At 55.9% G+C, this 19,463-nt stretch overlaps 3 protein-coding genes across 3 annotated transcripts; all 3 read left to right on the top strand.

Annotated features, from left to right (window-relative positions):
* Positions 1–236: 236 nt before the first annotated feature.
* LOC117003528 (protocadherin alpha-13-like) lies at positions 237–2,828 on the top strand. Its single transcript, XM_033073495.1, has one exon. It carries the CDS (start codon positions 237–239, stop codon positions 2,826–2,828), a length of 2,592 nt encoding a protein of 863 aa, XP_032929386.1.
* A 4,261-nt stretch (positions 2,829–7,089) lies between these two features.
* On the top strand, positions 7,090–9,745 carry LOC117003315 (protocadherin alpha-13-like). The gene has a single exon (XM_033073172.2). The coding sequence runs from the start codon at positions 7,175–7,177 to the stop codon at positions 9,722–9,724; it is 2,550 nt and encodes an 849-aa protein (XP_032929063.1). The 5' UTR covers positions 7,090–7,174; the 3' UTR covers positions 9,725–9,745.
* Positions 9,746–14,525: 4,780 nt separating this feature from the next.
* LOC117003527 (protocadherin alpha-6-like) lies at positions 14,526–17,150 on the top strand. The gene has a single exon (XM_033073494.1). The coding sequence runs from the start codon at positions 14,559–14,561 to the stop codon at positions 17,148–17,150; it is 2,592 nt and encodes an 863-aa protein (XP_032929385.1). The 5' UTR covers positions 14,526–14,558.
* Positions 17,151–19,463: the final 2,313 nt, after the last annotated feature.

Below are 19,463 nucleotides of genomic sequence, written 5' to 3'. Positions count from 1 at the left end.
GTGAGGCGGCAGAGCAGCGCACGGTGTCGCTGCAGGCTCAGGAACGGCGTGTGGGCGGCTCCGCCCCGGTGCGGCGGAGAGCCCGGCTGTGAGCGCGGGGGGGCGGCGCGGGCCGGGCAGCAGAGCCGGTGCGTCCGGGCGGCGGCGGGGAGCCGTGCGGGACCCGGGCCGGGGCCGGCGGGCACAGCAAGAGCGGCAGAGCCGCAGCGGCGGAGGCGAGAGCAGCGGCGGCAGGGATGAGCGAGCGTTGCTGTGCGGTGCTGCGGGTGCTGGTGCTGCAGGCGGCCTGGGCGCTGGCGGGCGGGCAGGTGCGCTACTCGGTGCCGGAGGAAGCCAAGGCCGGCACGGTGGTGGGCCGTCTGGCGCAGGACCTGGGCCTGGAGGCGGGCGAGGCGGAGGCGCGGCGGCTGCGGCTGGTGGCGCAGGGCCGGCGGGCGAGCGTGGAGGTGAGCGGGGCGAGCGGCGCGCTGCTGGTGAGCTCGCGGCTCGACCGGGAGGAGCTGTGCGGCAAGAGCGCGCCGTGCGCGCTGCGCCTGGAGGTGCTGCTGGAGCGGCCGCTGCGCGTCTTCCATGTGCAGCTGGAGGTCACCGACATCAACGACAATGCCCCCATCTTCCCCGCCGCCCGAAAAAACCTCAGCATCGCGGAATTCACCACCTTGCCGGGGTCTCGTTTCCCTCTGGAGGGCGCGTCGGATGCGGATATCGGAGCGAACGCGCAGCTCTCCTACACACTCAGCCCCAGCGAGCATTTTAGAATCGAGGAAGAAAACAGTAAGTCTCGCAGTAAGTCCCTGTTTCTGATACTCGCGAAACCTCTGGACCGCGAGACGATTCCCGTGCACCGGTTGGTGCTGACGGCGACTGACGGGGGCCGGCCGTCTCTGACGGGCACCATGGAACTGGTGATCTCGGTGCTGGATGCGAACGACAACGCGCCGCAGTTCAACCAGTCGGTGTATAATGTACATTTGTCCGAGGACGCAATACAAGGCACGCTAGTTGCGTGGGTGAATGCCACGGACCTGGACGAAGGAAGCAACAAAGATGTAAATTATGAAATCCATACTATTGTTCCTCCATCTGCCTCAGATTTATTCAGCATTAATGCCGACACTGGGGAGATCAGACTGATGGGCGTCCTGGACTTTGAAGAGGTTAATTTATACGAAATAAATATTAAGGTAACAGATGCAGGAACACCTCCGCTCTCCGGTCACTGCAAGGTGGAGCTGGAAGTGCAGGACGTGAACGACAACGCGCCGGAGGTGTGGGTGACGTCGCTGTCGGTGCCGGTGCCGGAGGACGCGTCGGTGGGGACGGTGGTGGCCCTGCTGAGCGTGTCGGACCGAGACTCGGGAGCGAACGGGCGCGTGCGGTGCTGGGTGTGGCCGGCGGCGCCGTTCGGGCTGGAGGCGACGTTCGCGGGCTCGTACTCGCTGGTGCTGCGCGAGGCGCTGGACCGGGAGCGGGTGTCGGAGTACGAGGTGGAGGTGCGTGCGGAGGACGGCGGGGCGCCGGCGCTGGGCGCCAGGCGCGGGCTGCGGGTGCCGGTGTCGGACGTGAACGACAACGCGCCCTTGTTCGCGCAGGCCGTGTACACGGTGCTGGCGCGGGAGAACAACGCGGCGGGCGCGGAGCTGGCGCGGCTGTGGGCGCGGGACCCGGACGAGGCGGGCAACGGGCGCGTGAGCTACTCGGTGTGGGAGGGCGCGGCGGGCGGCGTTGGGGCCGCGGCTGGCAGCGGCTGGCGTGCGGCGTCGAGCTACGTGTCGGTGGACGCGGAGAGCGGGCGCGTGTGGGCGCTGCAGCCCTTGGACTACGAGGAGCTGCAGGTGCTGCAGTTCGAGGTGCGCGCGGTGGACGCGGGGGAGCCGCCGCTGTGCGGCAACGCCACGGTGCAGCTCTTCGTGCTGGACGAGAACGACAACGCGCCGGCGCTGCTGCCGCCCGCGGGCTCGGCGCCGGAGGCGGGCGCCGTGGCGGCCGAGGCAGCCTCCTCATCGTCGTCGTCGTTGGTGGGGCCGGTGTCGGGGTCGGACACGCTGTGGGCGTGGGCGGCGTGGGGGGCGCCGGCGGGCCAGGTGGTGGCCAAGATCCGCGCCGTGGACGCCGACTCGGGCTACAACGCGTGGCTGCGCTACGAGCTGTGGGAGCCGCGGGCCAAGGGCCCGTTCCGCGTGGGGCTCTACAGCGGCGAGGTGAGCACGGCGCGGCCGCTGGACGAGGCGGACGGCGCTCGCCACACGCTGCTGATCGTCGTGCGCGACCACGGCGAGCCGGCGCGCTCGGCCACGGCCACGCTCAGCGTGTCGCTGCTCGAGGCCAACGAGGCGGCTCTGGCCGCAGGATCCTCGGCGGCGTCGTCAGGGTCGCGGTCGGCGTTGGGCGTGGATGTGGGAGTCGGTGCGGCCAGCGCGGCGACCAACGTGTGGCTGGTGGTGGCGATCTGCGCCGTGTCGAGCCTGTTCCTGCTGGCGCTGGTGCTGTACGGGGCGTCGCGCTGGGCGCCGCGGGCGGCCGTGCTCTCGGGGCCCGGGCCCACGACGCTCGTGTGCGCCAGCGAAGTGGGCAGCTGGTCGTACTCGCAGCGCCACAGCCGCAGCCTGTGCGTGGCGGACGGCGCGGCCAAGAGCGACCTCATGGTTTTCAGCCCCAACTTCCCTCCGCCGCCGCCCGGCGCCGCGCCCAAGGACACGCAGCCGGAGCCCTCCGCTCTCCTCCACACGGTCAGTGACACTGCCTTATTTAAATCTGTCCCTTTCCTCCGCCTCCTCTGTTCTCCTCTGCTCGTTCTCTCCTACCCCCTGCCTAGTTCTTCCTCGTGACGAGGCTCCGCCCCTGCTATCTGAAGGCAATGTGTGTTTAAGGGTATAAAGGGACATTTGCATCTACCGTCGTGTCCTCCCGGATTTCGCTATTTCTTACTTTGTGGAAGCAGAAATAAAGTACCGTGGCATCCCAGAGCACTCACCATGCACAGCTGTGTGTAACTGCGTTGGGCAAGAGTTGTACTCTAGAATGAAATCAGTGCCAGTTTCAGTGAGGGGTGCCCCGAGGTGTCAGATTTGCTAGCAACTTTATTGTATGTATTGTTTCACTGTGAGCTTGATACAGGAATACGAAACACGTTGTTGTGTTAACAGTCCCCCGATCACTTCGTATTGACTTAATGGCTTTGCTGACTTCTGATCATGTTGGTATTAGGTGTGGATTCATATTGAAATCTGTCCTGTTTCATTTTCCTTGCATGAGATGAGACAGAAAATTACACTTGGGACTTCAAATACTTGGTTCCCTGTGGAACCAACAATTCTGCATTTAGGTTCTATCATCAGACTCATTAAGAAAATATGAAATGCAATATGGACCTTTAGTGTCATCTTTTTCCTTCCATCTTTTTTGCCTCTGTTTGCGAGAGGGAAACTACAGCATGCTTATTAAAGTGACTGAGGCAGTAGCAGAATAAGGATTTTTTAATGTGACCTTGAGCAGAGGGGAAAGTTACCCAAGGAAGTAGAGATTCTTGGTGAAGTCCATGGGCCATATCTTTAGACGGGAATGAGTGATGGTGTGGTTGTCTTGAGAACTCATAAAGGATACCTATGATGAATGAAAGACACCTGCAGAAAACTGTGAGGCAGGAGGAGTGCAGATTCCTTCTGCTGGGATCCATTGCAAGGCTTAATGTTGTGCAGTTGGAGGCTTTGTGGACTTTGAGATGCTGTGCAGTATTGAAATGGCAACAAATCCTTTGGGTGATGAGAACCTCCCTCCACAGGATGTAATTTGTACTTCTGCATCACTACTGTACCAAATGTGTTGGTCAGAGGAAACGCAATACTGAATATTGTTTGATGAAGCATTTCCCTCTTCTTTTGAGAAGGGCATTGTTGGAGGGCAGGACTTCAGCTCGCTGGAGTTCCTGTGTAGGGGTGCACATCTGTAGCAGTTTCCTCATGTCTTGGTTTTGAGATGATGGCTCCTTTCTCCTTGTCAAGTGGCATTGGCAGGAGGATGTGATGGGGAGGAGGATATAATGCGTGTGTGCCACATTTCTTCAGCCTGAGCCTTGCAGGATCAGCCTCAGTAGAAATGGGGTGTCCCCTTGTTATGCTCAACCCTGATACCTGCACAAGCACAGCAAACCTCCGAGAGCAGCCCAGCTCTGATATTGTCATAGAAATTCTACTGCCACATTCTCCCCCATAATTGATATTGTGAGTGTGCTTGTGCTTCAGCATTTGGTGTGGTTCTCTCAAGACCAAATTACCCTGGACCAGGATCAGAGCTTTCACTCTGATCACAGAGTTTTAAACATCTCTCATGTGCAGTTCTATGATGAGAACGCATCAGTTCGATCTGAGATTGCTGAAAAAGCATAGAACATTTAGTGTGAATGTCACGGAGACATTCTGCCAGACATTTTGTGGTTTTGCATCCATTTTTAACTTCTTTGTGCAGATTGTGATGGAAGGTGGGGATGTGTGAAGGCTGGACCGTGCTCAGCAGTGAGTTTTATTGCTGGGCCAAGGAGTTGTGGTGGGGCAGTTTGGCTGCTGTAGCTGGAATTTTCCAAGTGTATTGGGGTATTGCTTGGGTCTTCTGTCATGGGGAGGGTGAGTTTGAGTAGAGTTTCTTTGCTGAGGAAATGCTGATGCTGTGTAGCATTAGCCCGATCACTGGGGAAGAAAGCTCCAGATGCTCAGCTGGAGATTCATTTCCCAGAGCTTGGGATAGAGGATTCCACTGGAAAACCTTGAGAATTCCCCTCTGTCCCTTGAGGTTGCTGGCCTGGGATCCTCTGAGGTCCTTCTGCAGTCCTGTGTATCCTTGGTATTCTCCTTACTCTTCCTGCCAGATGTGAGGATATCTACCATACATAACTCAGAGCACTTGCTTTTGAAAATACAATGTTGGTGAAACAGCAGCATTTCCACATATAAGTATTGCTTGGTCAGCCTTTTGTAAAACTCTCCTTGTTTACATCTCTGCTCTGGTCTTGATAGGGAATGGGAAAATTTCTCTCCATAATCAGCAAGTCTGCAGACCTGGTATTTTGAAATGGTGGAATGGGATCTTCTAGATTTCTTCTCGTATTTTACCAAAAAGATTCTTCTTTTGCATTGTCAATGTGCTGGTAACAGTGGATAAAATGTAAAGTGGTGAATTTTTGCAGCTGTCAGGTTGCAGAGGTTGCATATGTTGACCATCATTATGAGGGATGGATTTTCCAGTCTTCTAAGCTGAGTTTGACGTTGTGAGAATGTCCTTAGATTTGCAGGATCTCTCCTGTTTCACATGTGATAAAAGTGCATGAAATGCATTGTGCTCTGTACAATGATTTAGTGGTTTCTGCTGAATGTGGGTCATTTTCCCCTATTCATCTTCCTCCGAAATCTCTGATAACATTAAAAGGAATGCTCCAGAACCAGTTCACTCCCTTGAAAGTAAATGTTTTCTGAAGAAGGAGCCCGGGATGCTTCAGGTAAGTTGCTGTTCCCGAAGGATGAGTCTGAAGGACAGTTGTACCTGTTTTATGTCTTTGGTCATGGATTCTTCATTTTGGATTGACCAAGCGTACCTGGATTTGGAGTTGGACTTGATGATCCTTATGATTGCCTCCCAGTTTAAAAAGTTCTACGATTCCTTTACTGGACCAGCAGAGCACCACTGCCTCCTCTCCTTTCTATCTTCTTTGTCCAGACACAGCAGAAATAAATACCAGAAGCACGGATGCAAAAGTGACCCTAAAACATTTCTCAGAGTGGATGTGTTGGGAGTCGGGAGTGTGTTCCCAGAGCAAATGACACAGATAAAACGACTTTGTTGCTTTTACACTGTGGATCTGGGTACACAGAGGCATTTCAAGGGGGAAATGCTGGACATGGTTGCTGTGTGTTTCTGACTGGCCTGCCTGCAGTATGAAGACAGAAATTTCCATTCATCATGCAGGTTGCAAATGAGGCATCATATGAAGTGTGTTTGCGAGCTGTGGTTGTTCTGTATTTTTTCACCATTCAGGAAGGGTTGTTGTGCTTGAACAGGATGGTTTCATCCCTGAAGAACAGATTGTTCTGTGTTGTTTGTGCTTGGTGAATTCTATTTGCACTAATGTCAAAGTACCTAGGGATTTGGCCTGTTTTCAGAGAGCTGTGAATTCTTTCCCTGGAGAGAGTGGGACCTGAAGACTGTGGTTTCCTTGCAGAAGGTGAGGTGAAAGACCACTGTGTCAGCCTGGCATAGACTGAAAATGAGCAGGAAGTTTGTTCCTTGAGTGTAGAGATGAAAGAACACAGCAGAGAGGAACGGGAACTGTTCCCCAAGGCATGTTCGTGCTTCATGGGGAGGGTGATGTAATCACTTGTAACGATCCATTGATTAGTGAGACAAAGAAGAAGGAAAGAGAGAAGACGAGTGTGCGTGGTAAAAGGACAGTGAAGAGAAGGAAGGAAGGATTCCAGGAAGGACGGGAGAGTTTACTGATATGCCACCGATGCTCTCACTATACACAAGGAAGAACGGACAACAAGAAAGGAGGACATAAGTTGAGTCAGAGAATAGAAGAGAAATACAGAAGATGCTATGAAGGAAGTAAGTAAGAATGGAAGAAGAGAAAGAGGAGATAGAAAATAAGAGCAAAGTAAATAAGCGGTACGCAAGGAGCATACCTGTAATCGCTGGGTGAAGCTGGTTCTCAAGAGCCTCTGCCTGGATTAGAATATTCAGTGGTCTGACAATAAACCACGTAAATCAAATTGGTGCATCAGCTTGCTTTTTCTGCTGTCTGGAACCGGAGGCTTCATGCGAGTTATCAGAAGGGGTAAAGAAGAGGAAAACGAGGGAAAAATGAATAAACAAATGGAAGAATAAAATGAAAGCCGAGAAAGGTTAGAAGAGAAAAAGCAGAGGAGCTGGCCATGACAGTCACGAATCGTGTGAGGCGGAGGAGCAGCGCACGGTGTCGCTGCAGGCTCAGGAACGGCGTGTGGGCGGCTCCGCCCCGGTGCGGCGGAGAGCCCGGCTGTGAGCGCGGGGGGGCGGCGCGGGCCGGGCAGCAGAACCGGTGCGACCGGGCGGCGGCGGGGAGCCGTGCGGGGCCCGGGCCGGGGCCGGCGGGCACAGCAAGAGCGGCAGAGCTGCAGCGGCGGAGGCGAGAGCAGCGGCGGCAGGGATGGGCGAGCGTTGTTGTGCGGTGCTGCGGGTGCTGGTGCTGCAGGCGGCCTGGGCGCTGGCGGGCGGGCAGGTGCGCTACTCGGTGCCGGAGGAAGCCAAGGCCGGCACGGTGGTGGGCCGTCTGGCGCAGGACCTGGGCCTGGAGGCGGGCGAGGCGGAGGCGCGGCGGCTGCGGCTGGTGGCGCAGGGCCGGCGGGCGAGCGTGGAGGTGAGCGGGGCGAGCGGCGCGCTGCTGGTGAGCTCGCGGCTCGACCGGGAGGAGCTGTGCGGCAAGAGCGCGCCGTGCGCGCTGCGCCTGGAGGTGCTGCTGGAGCGGCCGCTGCGCGTCTTCCATGTGCAGCTGGAGGTCACCGACATCAACGACAATGCCCCCATCTTCCCCGCCGCCCGAAAAAACCTCAGCATCGCGGAATTCACCACCTTGCCGGGGTCTCGTTTCCCTCTGGAGGGCGCGTCGGATGCGGATATCGGAGCGAACGCGCAGCTCTCCTACACACTCAGCCCCAGCGAGCACTTTTCTCTGGATTTACAAAAGTCCGGTGAGCGAAATATTGAACCTGAACTAGTATTAACGAAATCTCTGGACCGCGAGACGATTCCCGTGCACCGGTTGGTGCTGACGGCGACTGACGGGGGCCGGCCGTCTCTGACAGGCACCATGGAGCTGTTGATCTCAGTGCTGGATGCAAACGACAACGCGCCCCACTTCAACCAGTCGGTGTATAAAGTGCAGTTGCCGGAGAACGCTACAGAGGGGACGCTGGTGACTCGCGTGAACGCCACGGACCCAGACGAGGGAATTAACAGTGAGGTGACCTATGCCCTTACGAACTTCATTCCGCCGAGCGGACGTGATGTGATATCCATCAATCCCAAGACAGGGGAGATTCACCTCACAGCAACTCTGGACTACGAAGAAGTCAGTGTATTTGATTTTCGTATTGAGGTGAGAGACCAAGGGATACCCCCGCTCTCCGGTCACTGCAAGTTGGAGCTGGAAGTGCTGGACGTGAACGACAACGCGCCAGAGGTGTGGGTGACGTCGCTGTCGGTGCCGGTGCCGGAGGACGCGTCGGTGGGGACGGTGGTGGCCCTGCTGAGCGTGTCGGACCGAGACTCGGGGGCGAACGGGCGCGTGCGGTGCTGGGTGTGGCCGGCGGCGCCGTTCGGGCTGGAGGCGACGTTCGCGGGCTCGTACTCGCTGGTGCTGCGCGAGGCGCTGGACCGGGAGCGGGTGTCGGAGTACGAGGTGGAGGTGCGTGCGGAGGACGGCGGGGCGCCGGCGCTGGGCGCCAGGCGCGGGCTGCGGGTGCCGGTGTCGGACGTGAACGACAACGCGCCCTTGTTCGCGCAGGCCGTGTACACGGTGCTGGCGCGGGAGAACAACGCGGCGGGCGCGGAGCTGGCGCGGCTGTGGGCGCGGGACCCGGACGAGGCGGGCAACGGGCGCGTGAGCTACTCGGTGTGGGAGGGCGCGGCGGGCGGCGTTGGGGCCGCGGCTGGCAGCGGCTGGCGTGCGGCGTCGAGCTACGTGTCGGTGGACGCGGAGAGCGGGCGCGTGTGGGCGCTGCAGCCCTTGGACTACGAGGAGCTGCAGGTGCTGCAGTTCGAGGTGCGCGCGGTGGACGCGGGGGAGCCGCCGCTGTGCGGCAACGCCACGGTGCAGCTCTTCGTGCTGGACGAGAACGACAACGCGCCGGCGCTGCTGCCGCCCGCGGGCTCGGCGCCGGAGGCGGGCGCCGTGGCGGCCGAGGCAGCCTCCTCATCGTCGTCGTCGTCGTTTGTGGGGCCGGTGTCGGGGTCGGGCACGCTGTGGGCGTGGGCGGCGTGGGGGGCGCCGGCGGGCCAGGTGGTGGCCAAGATCCGCGCCGTGGACGCCGACTCGGGCTACAACGCGTGGCTGCGCTACGAGCTGTGGGAGCCGCGGGCCAAGGGCCCGTTCCGCGTGGGGCTCTACAGCGGCGAGGTGAGCACGGCGCGGCCGCTCGACGAGGCGGACGGCGCTCGCCACACGCTGCTGATCGTCGTGCGCGACCACGGCGAGCCGGCGCGCTCGGCCACGGCCACGCTCAGCGTGTCGCTGCTCGAGGCCAACGAGGCGGCGCTGGCCGCGGGATCCTCGGCGTCGTCGTCAGGGTCGCGGTCGGCGGTGGGCGTGGATGTGGGCGGCGCTGCGGCCAGCGCGGCGACCAACGTGTGGCTGGTGGTGGCGATCTGCGCCGTGTCGAGCCTGTTCCTGCTGGCGCTGGTGCTGTACGGGGCGTCGCGCTGGGCGCCGCGGGCGGCCGTGCTCTCGGGGCCCGGGCCCACGACGCTCGTGTGCGCCAGCGAAGTGGGCAGCTGGTCGTACTCGCAGCGCCACAGCCGCAGCCTGTGCGTGGCGGACGGCGCGGCCAAGAGCGACCTCATGGTTTTCAGCCCCAACTTCCCTCCGCCGCCGCCCGGCGCCGCGCCCAAGGACACGCAGCCGGAGCCCTCCGCTCTCCTCCACACGGTCAGTGCTTCTTCCTTCGTTTCCTCTGCTCTTTCTCATCCGCCCTCTGGGTAGTTGCTGTGTGAGGGGGGTTCAGTTCCCACGGTTGAAGGACGTTGGTACTTAGCGGGTGTTTAAGGATGGCAGTGGCACCTTTTCATCTGTCTCCGCGTCCTTGCCCGAGCGTCGAGAGCTTACTGAGGGGTTCAGGAATGTTGATATGGCAGCAGCCGAGAGCAGTTACTGTAGGCAGATGAGGTTTGGCTCTGTAAATCAGAGTTCTTCTGCTTTAGAATTAAATTAGTTTCCTGTGCGACCAGAGGTGCTCGGAGGTTTGAGATTTGCAGACGACAAGGGGGATCTTATGCTGATGTGTAGCATTTCCACCACGTCGGGTGAAGGAGTTCAAGACAGCCAGCCTGTGGTAGTGACAGACTCGCAGGCGATCTGTATCGCCTCATTGCCTTTGCTGGCACTTTATTGTGCTGGTATTCATTTGCCTTTTTATTGGAATTTCTCCTCCTCCTCTTTAATTGTTGTCATGTGAAGCTACGACGCAAGGTGAAAAGTAGATATTCAAGGATAAAACTTCTCTATTGTCGTTCTACTATGAGACTCATTTAGAAGATTAGGTTGTTGTGGCAAAGATTTCCTATGATCTTCCTACGATCTTCCAATCATCTTTCTGCAAGTACCGTGTTGTTCTGGTTAGTAGTAGAAAGAATTCAGGGACTAAAGTGTCATCTGAGGTATGTGTTGGAAAAGGGAAATTTTTGTGTTGTTTTCTGGCTAGACACATTCTGGAGGATTTGCATTTCTGACCAGAGACCTCGCATGAAACACACTGGCTTGTATTGATGTTCATTCAAAATCTGCATCAACGGTGGCATCATTGGAAATACCTTGGCAATCTCTTCTGTAATGAAAAAAACAAAGCAACAACCCCAAAAATTCAAAGAACCACCCCTCCCCACCGTGTCTCAAATAACATTCTCCTACACAGTAACTATCACGTGTTAGACTTGTGCTCTCGCCAGTGCTTCGGGTTTTTTCTCATAGTGTGACATCAATGGCATCCCCGTGTAGAGTTGTCCCAATATCACCTTTAGAAAGAGTTTTGCTCCCAGGTCTGCCACGTTTCTATCTGAGATAGCTGCAGCATTACAAAACATGAACTGCCAGCATCAGAGGTTCTGATGTAACTGCACTGATGATGCCATCCCTGAATTTTTTATGCTGCTGTCATTGCTGAGAAGGAGAAGCAAAAGCCATGTTAACCATAGAGATAGTAGTAACTGTGGTCTGTGGTGCCTGGGTAGGGCCTGGCCATCTCCTTATGTGGAGGGTGACCTTGAGAAGTGGGAAAACATGGTGTTGGGGAAGCTACATGGGAAGGCCATGGGTCAGGACATAAGAAAAGTAGATGAGATTATATGTTTGTCTTGAGAACATATCTCAGAGTGGTGAGTGGAGGATGCCTGAAGAGAAGTGTGAAGCAGGATGGGCACAGAATGCTCTTGCCAAGGATCATTTCCCAGACCCTAGGGATGTGGAGTGGGACACCTTCCTGATCAAGAAACGGTGTGTGATGTTGAAATGCTCACAAATGTTGCATTGAGGTTCTCAGTGTCTTTCATCTGAGACAGGCCCTTGTGCTGCTGCCTGCCTGGTGTAACCATGCCTTGGTGAGAGCTGGTGAGATGGAGAGTGCTGGATGTTGTCTGATGAGCTGCTTGTTTCAGAAATGCTGTTGTGGAAGGGGAATGCTTCAAGCTGCTCTCCTGGTGTTCAGGTGGCATTCACAGTTGTTTTCAGAGCCATTGGTGTTGCCACGATGGTTCCTTGCTCCTCCTCAGGTGGGATTTATAAGGATACATGATGAGACTGTAATCTTTATGTAATCTCAACTTGCCCTGCTTGTGCACTGCACAGGTGGCCTCAGGAGAGATGATTTGTCCTGATGTTACATAGATCTCCTTCTGGTATTTGCAGACACAAACCTGCACTGCAGCCCAGCTCTGGTTTCTCCCTCTGAACTGCCCTTGTGAGTGCTTTTGTGGTTTGGTATTTGCTGTGGTTCTCTTGATGCTATAAAGATGTGTGGACTGGGATCAGAGTGGTCACAGCTGTAGTCACAGAATCTTCATGAACTCTAAATGCAACTTTGTGGTGTTTGCAGCTGAGATTGCTGAAAAGGAGCAAAGCCCTGGTGGTGAGCAGGCAGGTGGGGAGAGCCTGCCAGATGCTGGGTGTCTTTGCTGCCCTCAGTGTGCTCTCTATGCCCAATCAGGAGGGAAGGTGGGGATGTACAAAGAATCAAATCACACACTGAGCAGAGTTTACAGCTGGGTTCTAGCAATGTTTGATATTTTGGCAGTGATCCTGCCTGTGGCACTCGACAGGGCCTAGACCCGTTAGGTGGGGAGGGTGAGTTTGATTGGAGAAGAGTTGCTGAAGACAAGTATGGGTACTGGGTAGAAGACAATGTGTGTCATTGGGGCGAAGTTGTGGAGTTCCTATTTCACATGGCATGGGATAAAGAACAGAAGTAGTAATCCTCGTGAAAATCCCATGTGCCTAGGGCTGCTCCCCAGGGATCCTGTCAGGATCTCCAGTAGTTCTGCATATTCTTGTACTCTCTCCTTCCCTGTGACATTGCTGCTTTTTGACATTACATGCCGTACATGCCTGGTAATGCATGTATTTTGCGTGGAATGTTGTTGGTCAAACAGGTTTTTCAAATTCGTATCATCACGCCAGGCTGCTTGGAACATTACCTCGATTACTTCCCTGGTCTTGGTCTTGCTAGGGAGATGGAGTTGCTGGTAACATGAAGGGACACCGTCCCTTACAACCAATACTCCTGGAGTTTCTTGTTCTGACAAAGCGAACAGCGATGCTGCAGGTGAGTTGCTGGTAGCTGAAGAAGGCGTGTGTGAGAGGCAAATGTACTTTGGTTCCTGTGCAGCTGTGGTTTCTTCATATGGGATCGACTGAATTGCCTGTGGGTTTGGAGCAGTACTGCCTGCTTTCTTTCCTTTCCTGTTGCTGCCTGGCTCGAGGTGCACACGTGGAAGCAAGGCCAGATGGAGAAGTGACATGAATGCATTGTTTGGGGTAGATGATGTTGGGCATGCACAGATATTCTCATTGGCAGTGCTGTGGTGTTACATTTGTGGCTTTGGGTCGGATTTGCATTTGGAACATGAGTCAGGAGGAAGAGCTCCACGAGGACTGCTTTGTATTTGTGATGTCATTGTGCTTTTGTGACGCTGGAGGAGCGTTGTGCTGGGCTGTGATGGGTTTGAGTTCCCGAATGAGAGACTCGTCAGGGCTGTTTGGAATCGTTGGAGCCTCTTTCATTGGATGCCTCAGCAACTTCTTTGGTTTTCTTGGCAGAGGTTGGGGGAACCTGTTGTGATGTAGCAGAGCTGTTCCTTGCCATCTGACTGCCTTGCTGTGCTATTGCAGGTTGTTAAGAGGACTGGAGCCTGAAAAGCTTGACCTTTACTCTAATGGGCGGGGAATTTGCAGGTGCATGGGCGGGAGGTAAGCAGAAATGTTCCTTGTTCCCTATGCAAAAGGATCGGTGGTTGTAGGGGAGAGAAAATGAGAGCTCTGGGCCAAGGGTATATCAGTGATATGTGACAGGAGTGCTGTATATACCTTTAATATATTTTGTTGAAGGTAAAAATGAACAAAGTTACAAGCAGAAAATTTGGAAGGGAATGTCAAGGCGCAAGGAATGAAAAAAGAAAACAAAGAGAAAGGAAGACAGAGGGGAAAAAGAGCAAGGAAGTAGAAAGAAAGTAATATGAAAATTAAATATGGAGTTTAAGAAATCAGTGTTAAAAAAGAGGAATGAAATCTTTTCCCAAATGACATTGACATAGTTCATTGTGAGAACGTGTAAAACCTTTTGGTTTATGAGAGAAAGGAGTAGAACAGACAAGGTGGAATCAAAAGAGGAGGGGGCAAAATACGGCAGGAATGAGTAGGAAGGAGAAGACAGGGAAAAAAAAGAACAAGGCAAGAGAGACAACAGAAGGGAAAAAAGAAGTAGCAAATGGAAGTAATGGAAATTAAATGGAAGAAAAGGAAAGAGAAATCAAGGAGTTCATGCAAGTATAAATAAAAACAGAAGGAAATGAAGGAAGAAAAGTACAGGAGAGAACAACAGAAGTGACAAAACAGGAGATGACCACAACGCGCCTACCTCTGCCGACAGAGCTGGAGTCGGTACCAAACAGGACTCCACCACGACCAGAGCATCGGGTTCTGGCGCTGATGACTCTGATTTTGATGGTCTGTGCCGCGGCGCTGGAGACAACTGTCAACCTTCCAGTGATGCTAAAGAATAGTGGAGGATGGATAAAGAAGAGGAAGAGAGTAAAGAATGGAGAACGACAGGACAAAGACGGAGAAGAAAGAGAAGAAGAAAAAGACGGTGGAAAGGACAGAGCAGGCAAACGACACCATTAAAAAGAGCGAATTGAATTTTAAAAAAGCAAAATGAAATAAGAAAGATGAAATTAGAAGAAGACACGGAGAAAGGTCTCCAAGCGAAGGGCGAGTGATAGGAAAAATGAATAAGAAAGAAAATCAGAGAAGGAAAAAACTGCACAAGAGATGACCATCCACGGAACAGAGGCAGAGGCGATGTGGCGGATCGTGTGAGGCGGCAGAGCAGCGCACGGTGTCGCTGCAGGCTCAGGAACGGCGTGTGGGCGGCTCCGCCCCGGTGCGGCGGAGAGCCCGGCTGTGAGCGCGGGGGGGCGGCGCGGGCCGGGCAGCAGAGCCGGTGCGTCCGGGCGGCGGCGGGGAGCCGTGCGGGGCCCGGGCCGGGGCCGGCGGGCACAGCAAGAGTGGCAGAGCTGCAGCGGCGGAGGCGAGAGCAGCGGCGGCAGGGATGGGCGAGCGTTGTTGTGCGGTGCTGCGGCTGCTGGTGCTGCAGGCGGCCTGGGCTCTGGCGGGAGGGCAGGTGCGCTACTCGGTGCCGGAGGAAGCCAAGGCCGGCACGGTGGTGGGCCGTCTGGCGCAGGACCTGGGCCTGGAGGCGGGCGAGGCGGAGGCGCGGCGGCTGCGGCTGGTGGCGCAGGGCCGGCGGGCGAGCGTGGAGGTGAGCGGGGCGAGCGGCGCGCTGCTGGTGAGCTCGCGGCTCGACCGGGAGGAGCTGTGCGGCAAGAGCGCGCCGTGCGCGCTGCGCCTGGAGGTGCTGCTGGAGCGGCCGCTGCGCGTCTTCCATGTGCAGCTGGAGGTCACCGACATCAACGACAATGCCCCCATCTTCCCCGCCGCACGGAAAAACCTCAGCATCGCGGAATTGTCTGTGCCGGGGTCTCGTTTCCCTCTGGAGGGCGCGTCGGATGCGGATATCGGAGCGAACGCGCAGCTCTCCTACACACTCAGCACCAGCGAACATTTTACAATAGAGGAAGAAAACAGTAACTCTCGTATTAAGTCCCTGTATCTGATCATCACGAAAGTCTTGGACCGCGAGACGATTCCCGTGCACCGGTTGGTGCTGACGGCGACTGACGGGGGCCGGCCGTCTCTGACGGGCACCATGGAACTGGTGATCTCGGTGCTGGACGTAAATGACAACGCGCCCCAATTCAACCAATCAGTCTATAATGTAGTTTTACCAGAAAACGCTACAGAGGGGACGCTTGTAGAGCGGGTGAACGCCACGGATTCCGACACAGGAATATATAGTGAAATCATATATGAAATTGATTCTATTGTTCCTTCCTCAATAGCAGATTTATTCAGCATCGATGCAAATACTGGAGACATCAGACTGACAGGCGCCTTGGACTTCGAGACAGTTACTTTATACGAATTGCACATTAAAGGAGCAGATAAAGGAACACCACCGCTGTCCGGTCACTGCAAGGTGGTGCTGGAGGTGCTAGACGTGAACGACAACGCGCCAGAGGTGTGGGTGACGTCGCTGTCGGTGCCGGTGCCGGAGGACGCGTCGGTGGGGACGGTGGTGGCCCTGCTGAGCGTGTCGGACCGAGACTCGGGAGCGAACGGGCGCGTGCGGTGCTGGGTGTGGCCGGCGGCGCCGTTCGGGCTGGAGGCGACGTTCGCGGGCTCGTACTCGCTGGTGCTGCGCGAGGCGCTGGACCGGGAGCGGGTGTCGGAGTACGAGGTGGAGGTGCGTGCGGAGGACGGCGGGGCGCCGGCTCTGGGCGCCAGGCGCGGGCTGCGGGTGCCGGTGTCGGACGTGAACGACAACGCGCCCTTGTTCGCGCAGGCCGTGTACACGGTGCTGGCGCGGGAGAACAACGCGGCGGGCGCGGAGCTGGCGCGGCTGTGGGCGCGGGACCCGGACGAGGCGGGCAACGGGCGCGTGAGCTACTCGGTGTGGGAGGGCGCGGCGGGCGGCGTTGGGGCCGCGGCTGGCAGCGGCTGGCGTGCGGCGTCGAGCTACGTGTCGGTGGACGCGGAGAGCGGGCGCGTGTGGGCGCTGCAGCCCTTGGACTACGAGGAGCTGCAGGTGCTGCAGTTCGAGGTGCGCGCGGTGGACGCGGGGGAGCCGCCGCTGTGCGGCAACGCCACGGTGCAGCTCTTCGTGCTGGACGAGAACGACAACGCGCCGGCGCTGCTGCCGCCCGCGGGCTCGGCGCCGGAGGCGGGCGCCGTGGCGGCCGAGGCAGCCTCCTCGTCGTCGTCGTCGTTTGTGGGGCCGGTGTCGGGGTCGGGCACGCTGTGGGCGTGGGCGGCGTGGGGGGCGCCGGCGGGCCAGGTGGTGGCCAAGATCCGCGCCGTGGACGCCGACTCGGGCTACAACGCGTGGCTGCGCTACGAGCTGTGGGAGCCGCGGGCCAAGGGCCCGTTCCGCGTGGGGCTCTACAGCGGCGAGGTGAGCACGGCGCGGCCGCTGGACGAGGCGGACGGCGCTCGCCACACGCTGCTGATCGTCGTGCGCGACCACGGCGAGCCGGCGCGCTCGGCCACGGCCACGCTCAGCGTGTCGCTGCTCGAGGCCAACGAGGCGGCGCTGGCCGCGGGATCTTCCTTGGCGTCGTCAGGGTCAGGGTCGCGGTCGGCGGTGGGCGTGGATGTGGGCGGCGCTGCGGCCAGCGCGGCGACCAACGTGTGGCTGGTGGTGGCGATCTGCGCCGTGTCGAGCCTGTTCCTGCTGGCGCTGGTGCTGTACGGGGCGTCGCGCTGGGCGCCGCGGGCGGCCGTGCTCTCGGGGCCCGGGCCCACGACGCTCGTGTGCGCCAGCGAAGTGGGCAGCTGGTCGTACTCGCAGCGCCACAGCCGCAGCCTGTGCGTGGCGGACGGCGCGGCCAAGAGCGACCTCATGGTTTTCAGCCCCAACTTCCCTCCGCCGCCGCCCGGCGCAGCGCCCAAGGACACGCAGCCGGAGCCCTCTGCTCTCCTCCACACGGTCAGTGCCACTGCCTTGCTCATCTCTCTCCCCCTTCGCCGCCTAGTTCGTCTTCTGCTCATTGTCTGTCGCCCCCTGGGTAGTTCTTGCTCGTAATAATGCTCCGCCCCCGCAGTCTGAGGGCGGTGGGTGTATAAGAATGTTAAAGGGACTTTGCTCTCTACCGCTGTGTCCTTCCCGGATTTCGCAATTTCTGGTTATGTAGAAGCAGAAATTAAGTATCATGGTATCCCGGAGCACTCAGCATGCACAGCTGAGTGTAGCTGCGTTGGGCAGGAGTTGTGTCCTAGAATGAAATCAGTGCCAGTTTCAGTGAGAGGTGCCCCGAGCTGCTGCTTTGCAGGCAACCCTCCTCATTGTGTGTAGTGTTTCAGTGTGAGTTTGTTGTAGGAATACAAAATACGTTGTGTTGGAAACAGTCCCCCGATCACTTTGTATTGACTTTACGGCTTTGCTGACTTCTGACCATGTTGGTTTTAGCTCTGGATTTTTATTAAAACCTCTCCTCTTTCATTTTCCTTGTAAGAGAAATGACACAAATTTACACTTGGAACTTGAAATACTTGGTTCCCTGTGCAACCAACAACTCTGCATTTAGGTTCTATCATCAGACTCCTCAAGAAAGTAGGAAAGGCAGTATTGGCTTTTACTATAATCTTTTTCATTGCATCTTTTTATTCCCGTAAATGTAGGAATCTGTAGCATGTTTATTGAAGTGATTTTGGCAGTGACAGAGGAAGGCATTGATTTATTCTTTTTATGTGACCTTGAGCAGAGGGATGAGTTAGCTAATGAAGGTGGGATTCATTGGGAAGGCCATGGGCCATGTTTAAGACAGGAATGAGTGAGGATGTGCTTGTCTTGAGAATTCATGAAGGATACCTGTGATGAATCAGGGATACCTGGAAAAAACTGTGAGGCAGGAGGGGCACAGGGTGCTTCTGCATGGGATCCATTGCAAGGCTCTCAGGTTCTGGAGTTGGAGGCTTTGTGGACCTTGAGATGCTGTGTGGTATTGAAATGGCCAGAAATGCTTTGAGGTGATGAAGATCTCTCTCCAAAGGATGTAATTTTTGCTGCTGCATCATTACTGTGCAAAATGTGATGGTCAGAGGAAACACAATGCTGAATATTGTTTGATGAAGCACTTCCCTCTTCTGTTGAGAAAGGCATTGTTGGAGGGCAGGACTTCAGCTCGCTGGAGTTCCTGTGTAGGGGTGCACATCTGGAGCAGCTTCCTCATGACTTGGTTTTGAGATGATGGCTCCTTTCTCCTTGTCAAGCGGCATTGGCAGGAGGATGTAATGGGGAGGAGGTTACAATGTGTTTGCACCACATTTTTCCAACCTGTGCATTGCAGGATCAGCCTCAGTAGAAATGGGGTGTCCCCTTGTCATGTTCAACGCTTATACCTGCACAAGCACAGCAAACCTCCCAGAGCAGCCCAGCTCTGATATTGTCATAGAAATTCTACTGCCGCATTCTCCCCCATAATTCATATTGTGAGTGTGCTTGTGCTTCAGCATTTGGTGTGGTTCTCTCAAGACCAAATTAATCTGGACCAGGATCAGAGCTTTCACTCTGATCACAGAGTTTTAAACATCTCTCATGTGTAGTTCTGTGGTGCCAACACATCTGTTCCTTCTGAGATTGCTGAAAAAGCATAGAACATTCAGAGCGAATTTCATGGAGACATTCTGCTGGACATTTTGTGATTTTTGTATCCCTTCTTAACTTCTTTCTGCCAATTGTGGGGGAAGGTGGGAATGTGTGAAAGCCTGGATCGAACTCAGAGTGGGTTTTATTGCTGAGCCAAGCTGTTGTGTTGCAGTTTGGCTGCTGTAGCTGCAATTCTCTGAGTGGCATGGAGTGTTGCTTGGGTCTTCTGTCATGCGGAGAGTGAATTTGAGTGGAGAAGTTTCTTTACTGAGGAAATGTTGATGCTGTGTAGCATATGCATGATCACTGGTGAAGAAAACTCCAGCTGCTGAGCTGGAGATTCATTTCCCAGAGCTTGGGATAGAGGATTCCACTGGAAAACCTTGAGAATTCCCCTCTGTCCCTTGAGGTTGCTGGCCTGGGATCCTCTGAGATCTTTCCGAAGTCCTGTGTATCCTTGGTATTCTCTGTGCTCTTCCTGCCAGATGTCAGGACATCTGCCATACACAACTCAGAGCACTTGCTTTTGAAAATACAATGTTGGTGAAACAGCAGCATTTCCAAATATCAGTCTTGCTTGGTCAGCCTTTTGTAAAACTCTCCTTGTTTACATCTCTGCTCTGGTCTTGATAGGGAATGGGAAAACTTCTGTCCATAGTCAGCAAGTCTGCAGACTTGGTATTTTGATATTGTGGAATGGGATCTTCCAGTTTTCTTCTCGTATTTTACCAAAAAGATTCCTCTTTTTCA

This window comes from Catharus ustulatus, chromosome 15 (assembly GCF_009819885.2).
Source record: "Catharus ustulatus isolate bCatUst1 chromosome 15, bCatUst1.pri.v2, whole genome shotgun sequence".
Taxonomy (NCBI): Eukaryota; Metazoa; Chordata; class Aves; order Passeriformes; family Turdidae; genus Catharus; species Catharus ustulatus.
The sequence above is the reverse complement of the archived record's forward strand: the minus strand, read 5'-3'. Positions and strand labels throughout refer to the sequence as shown.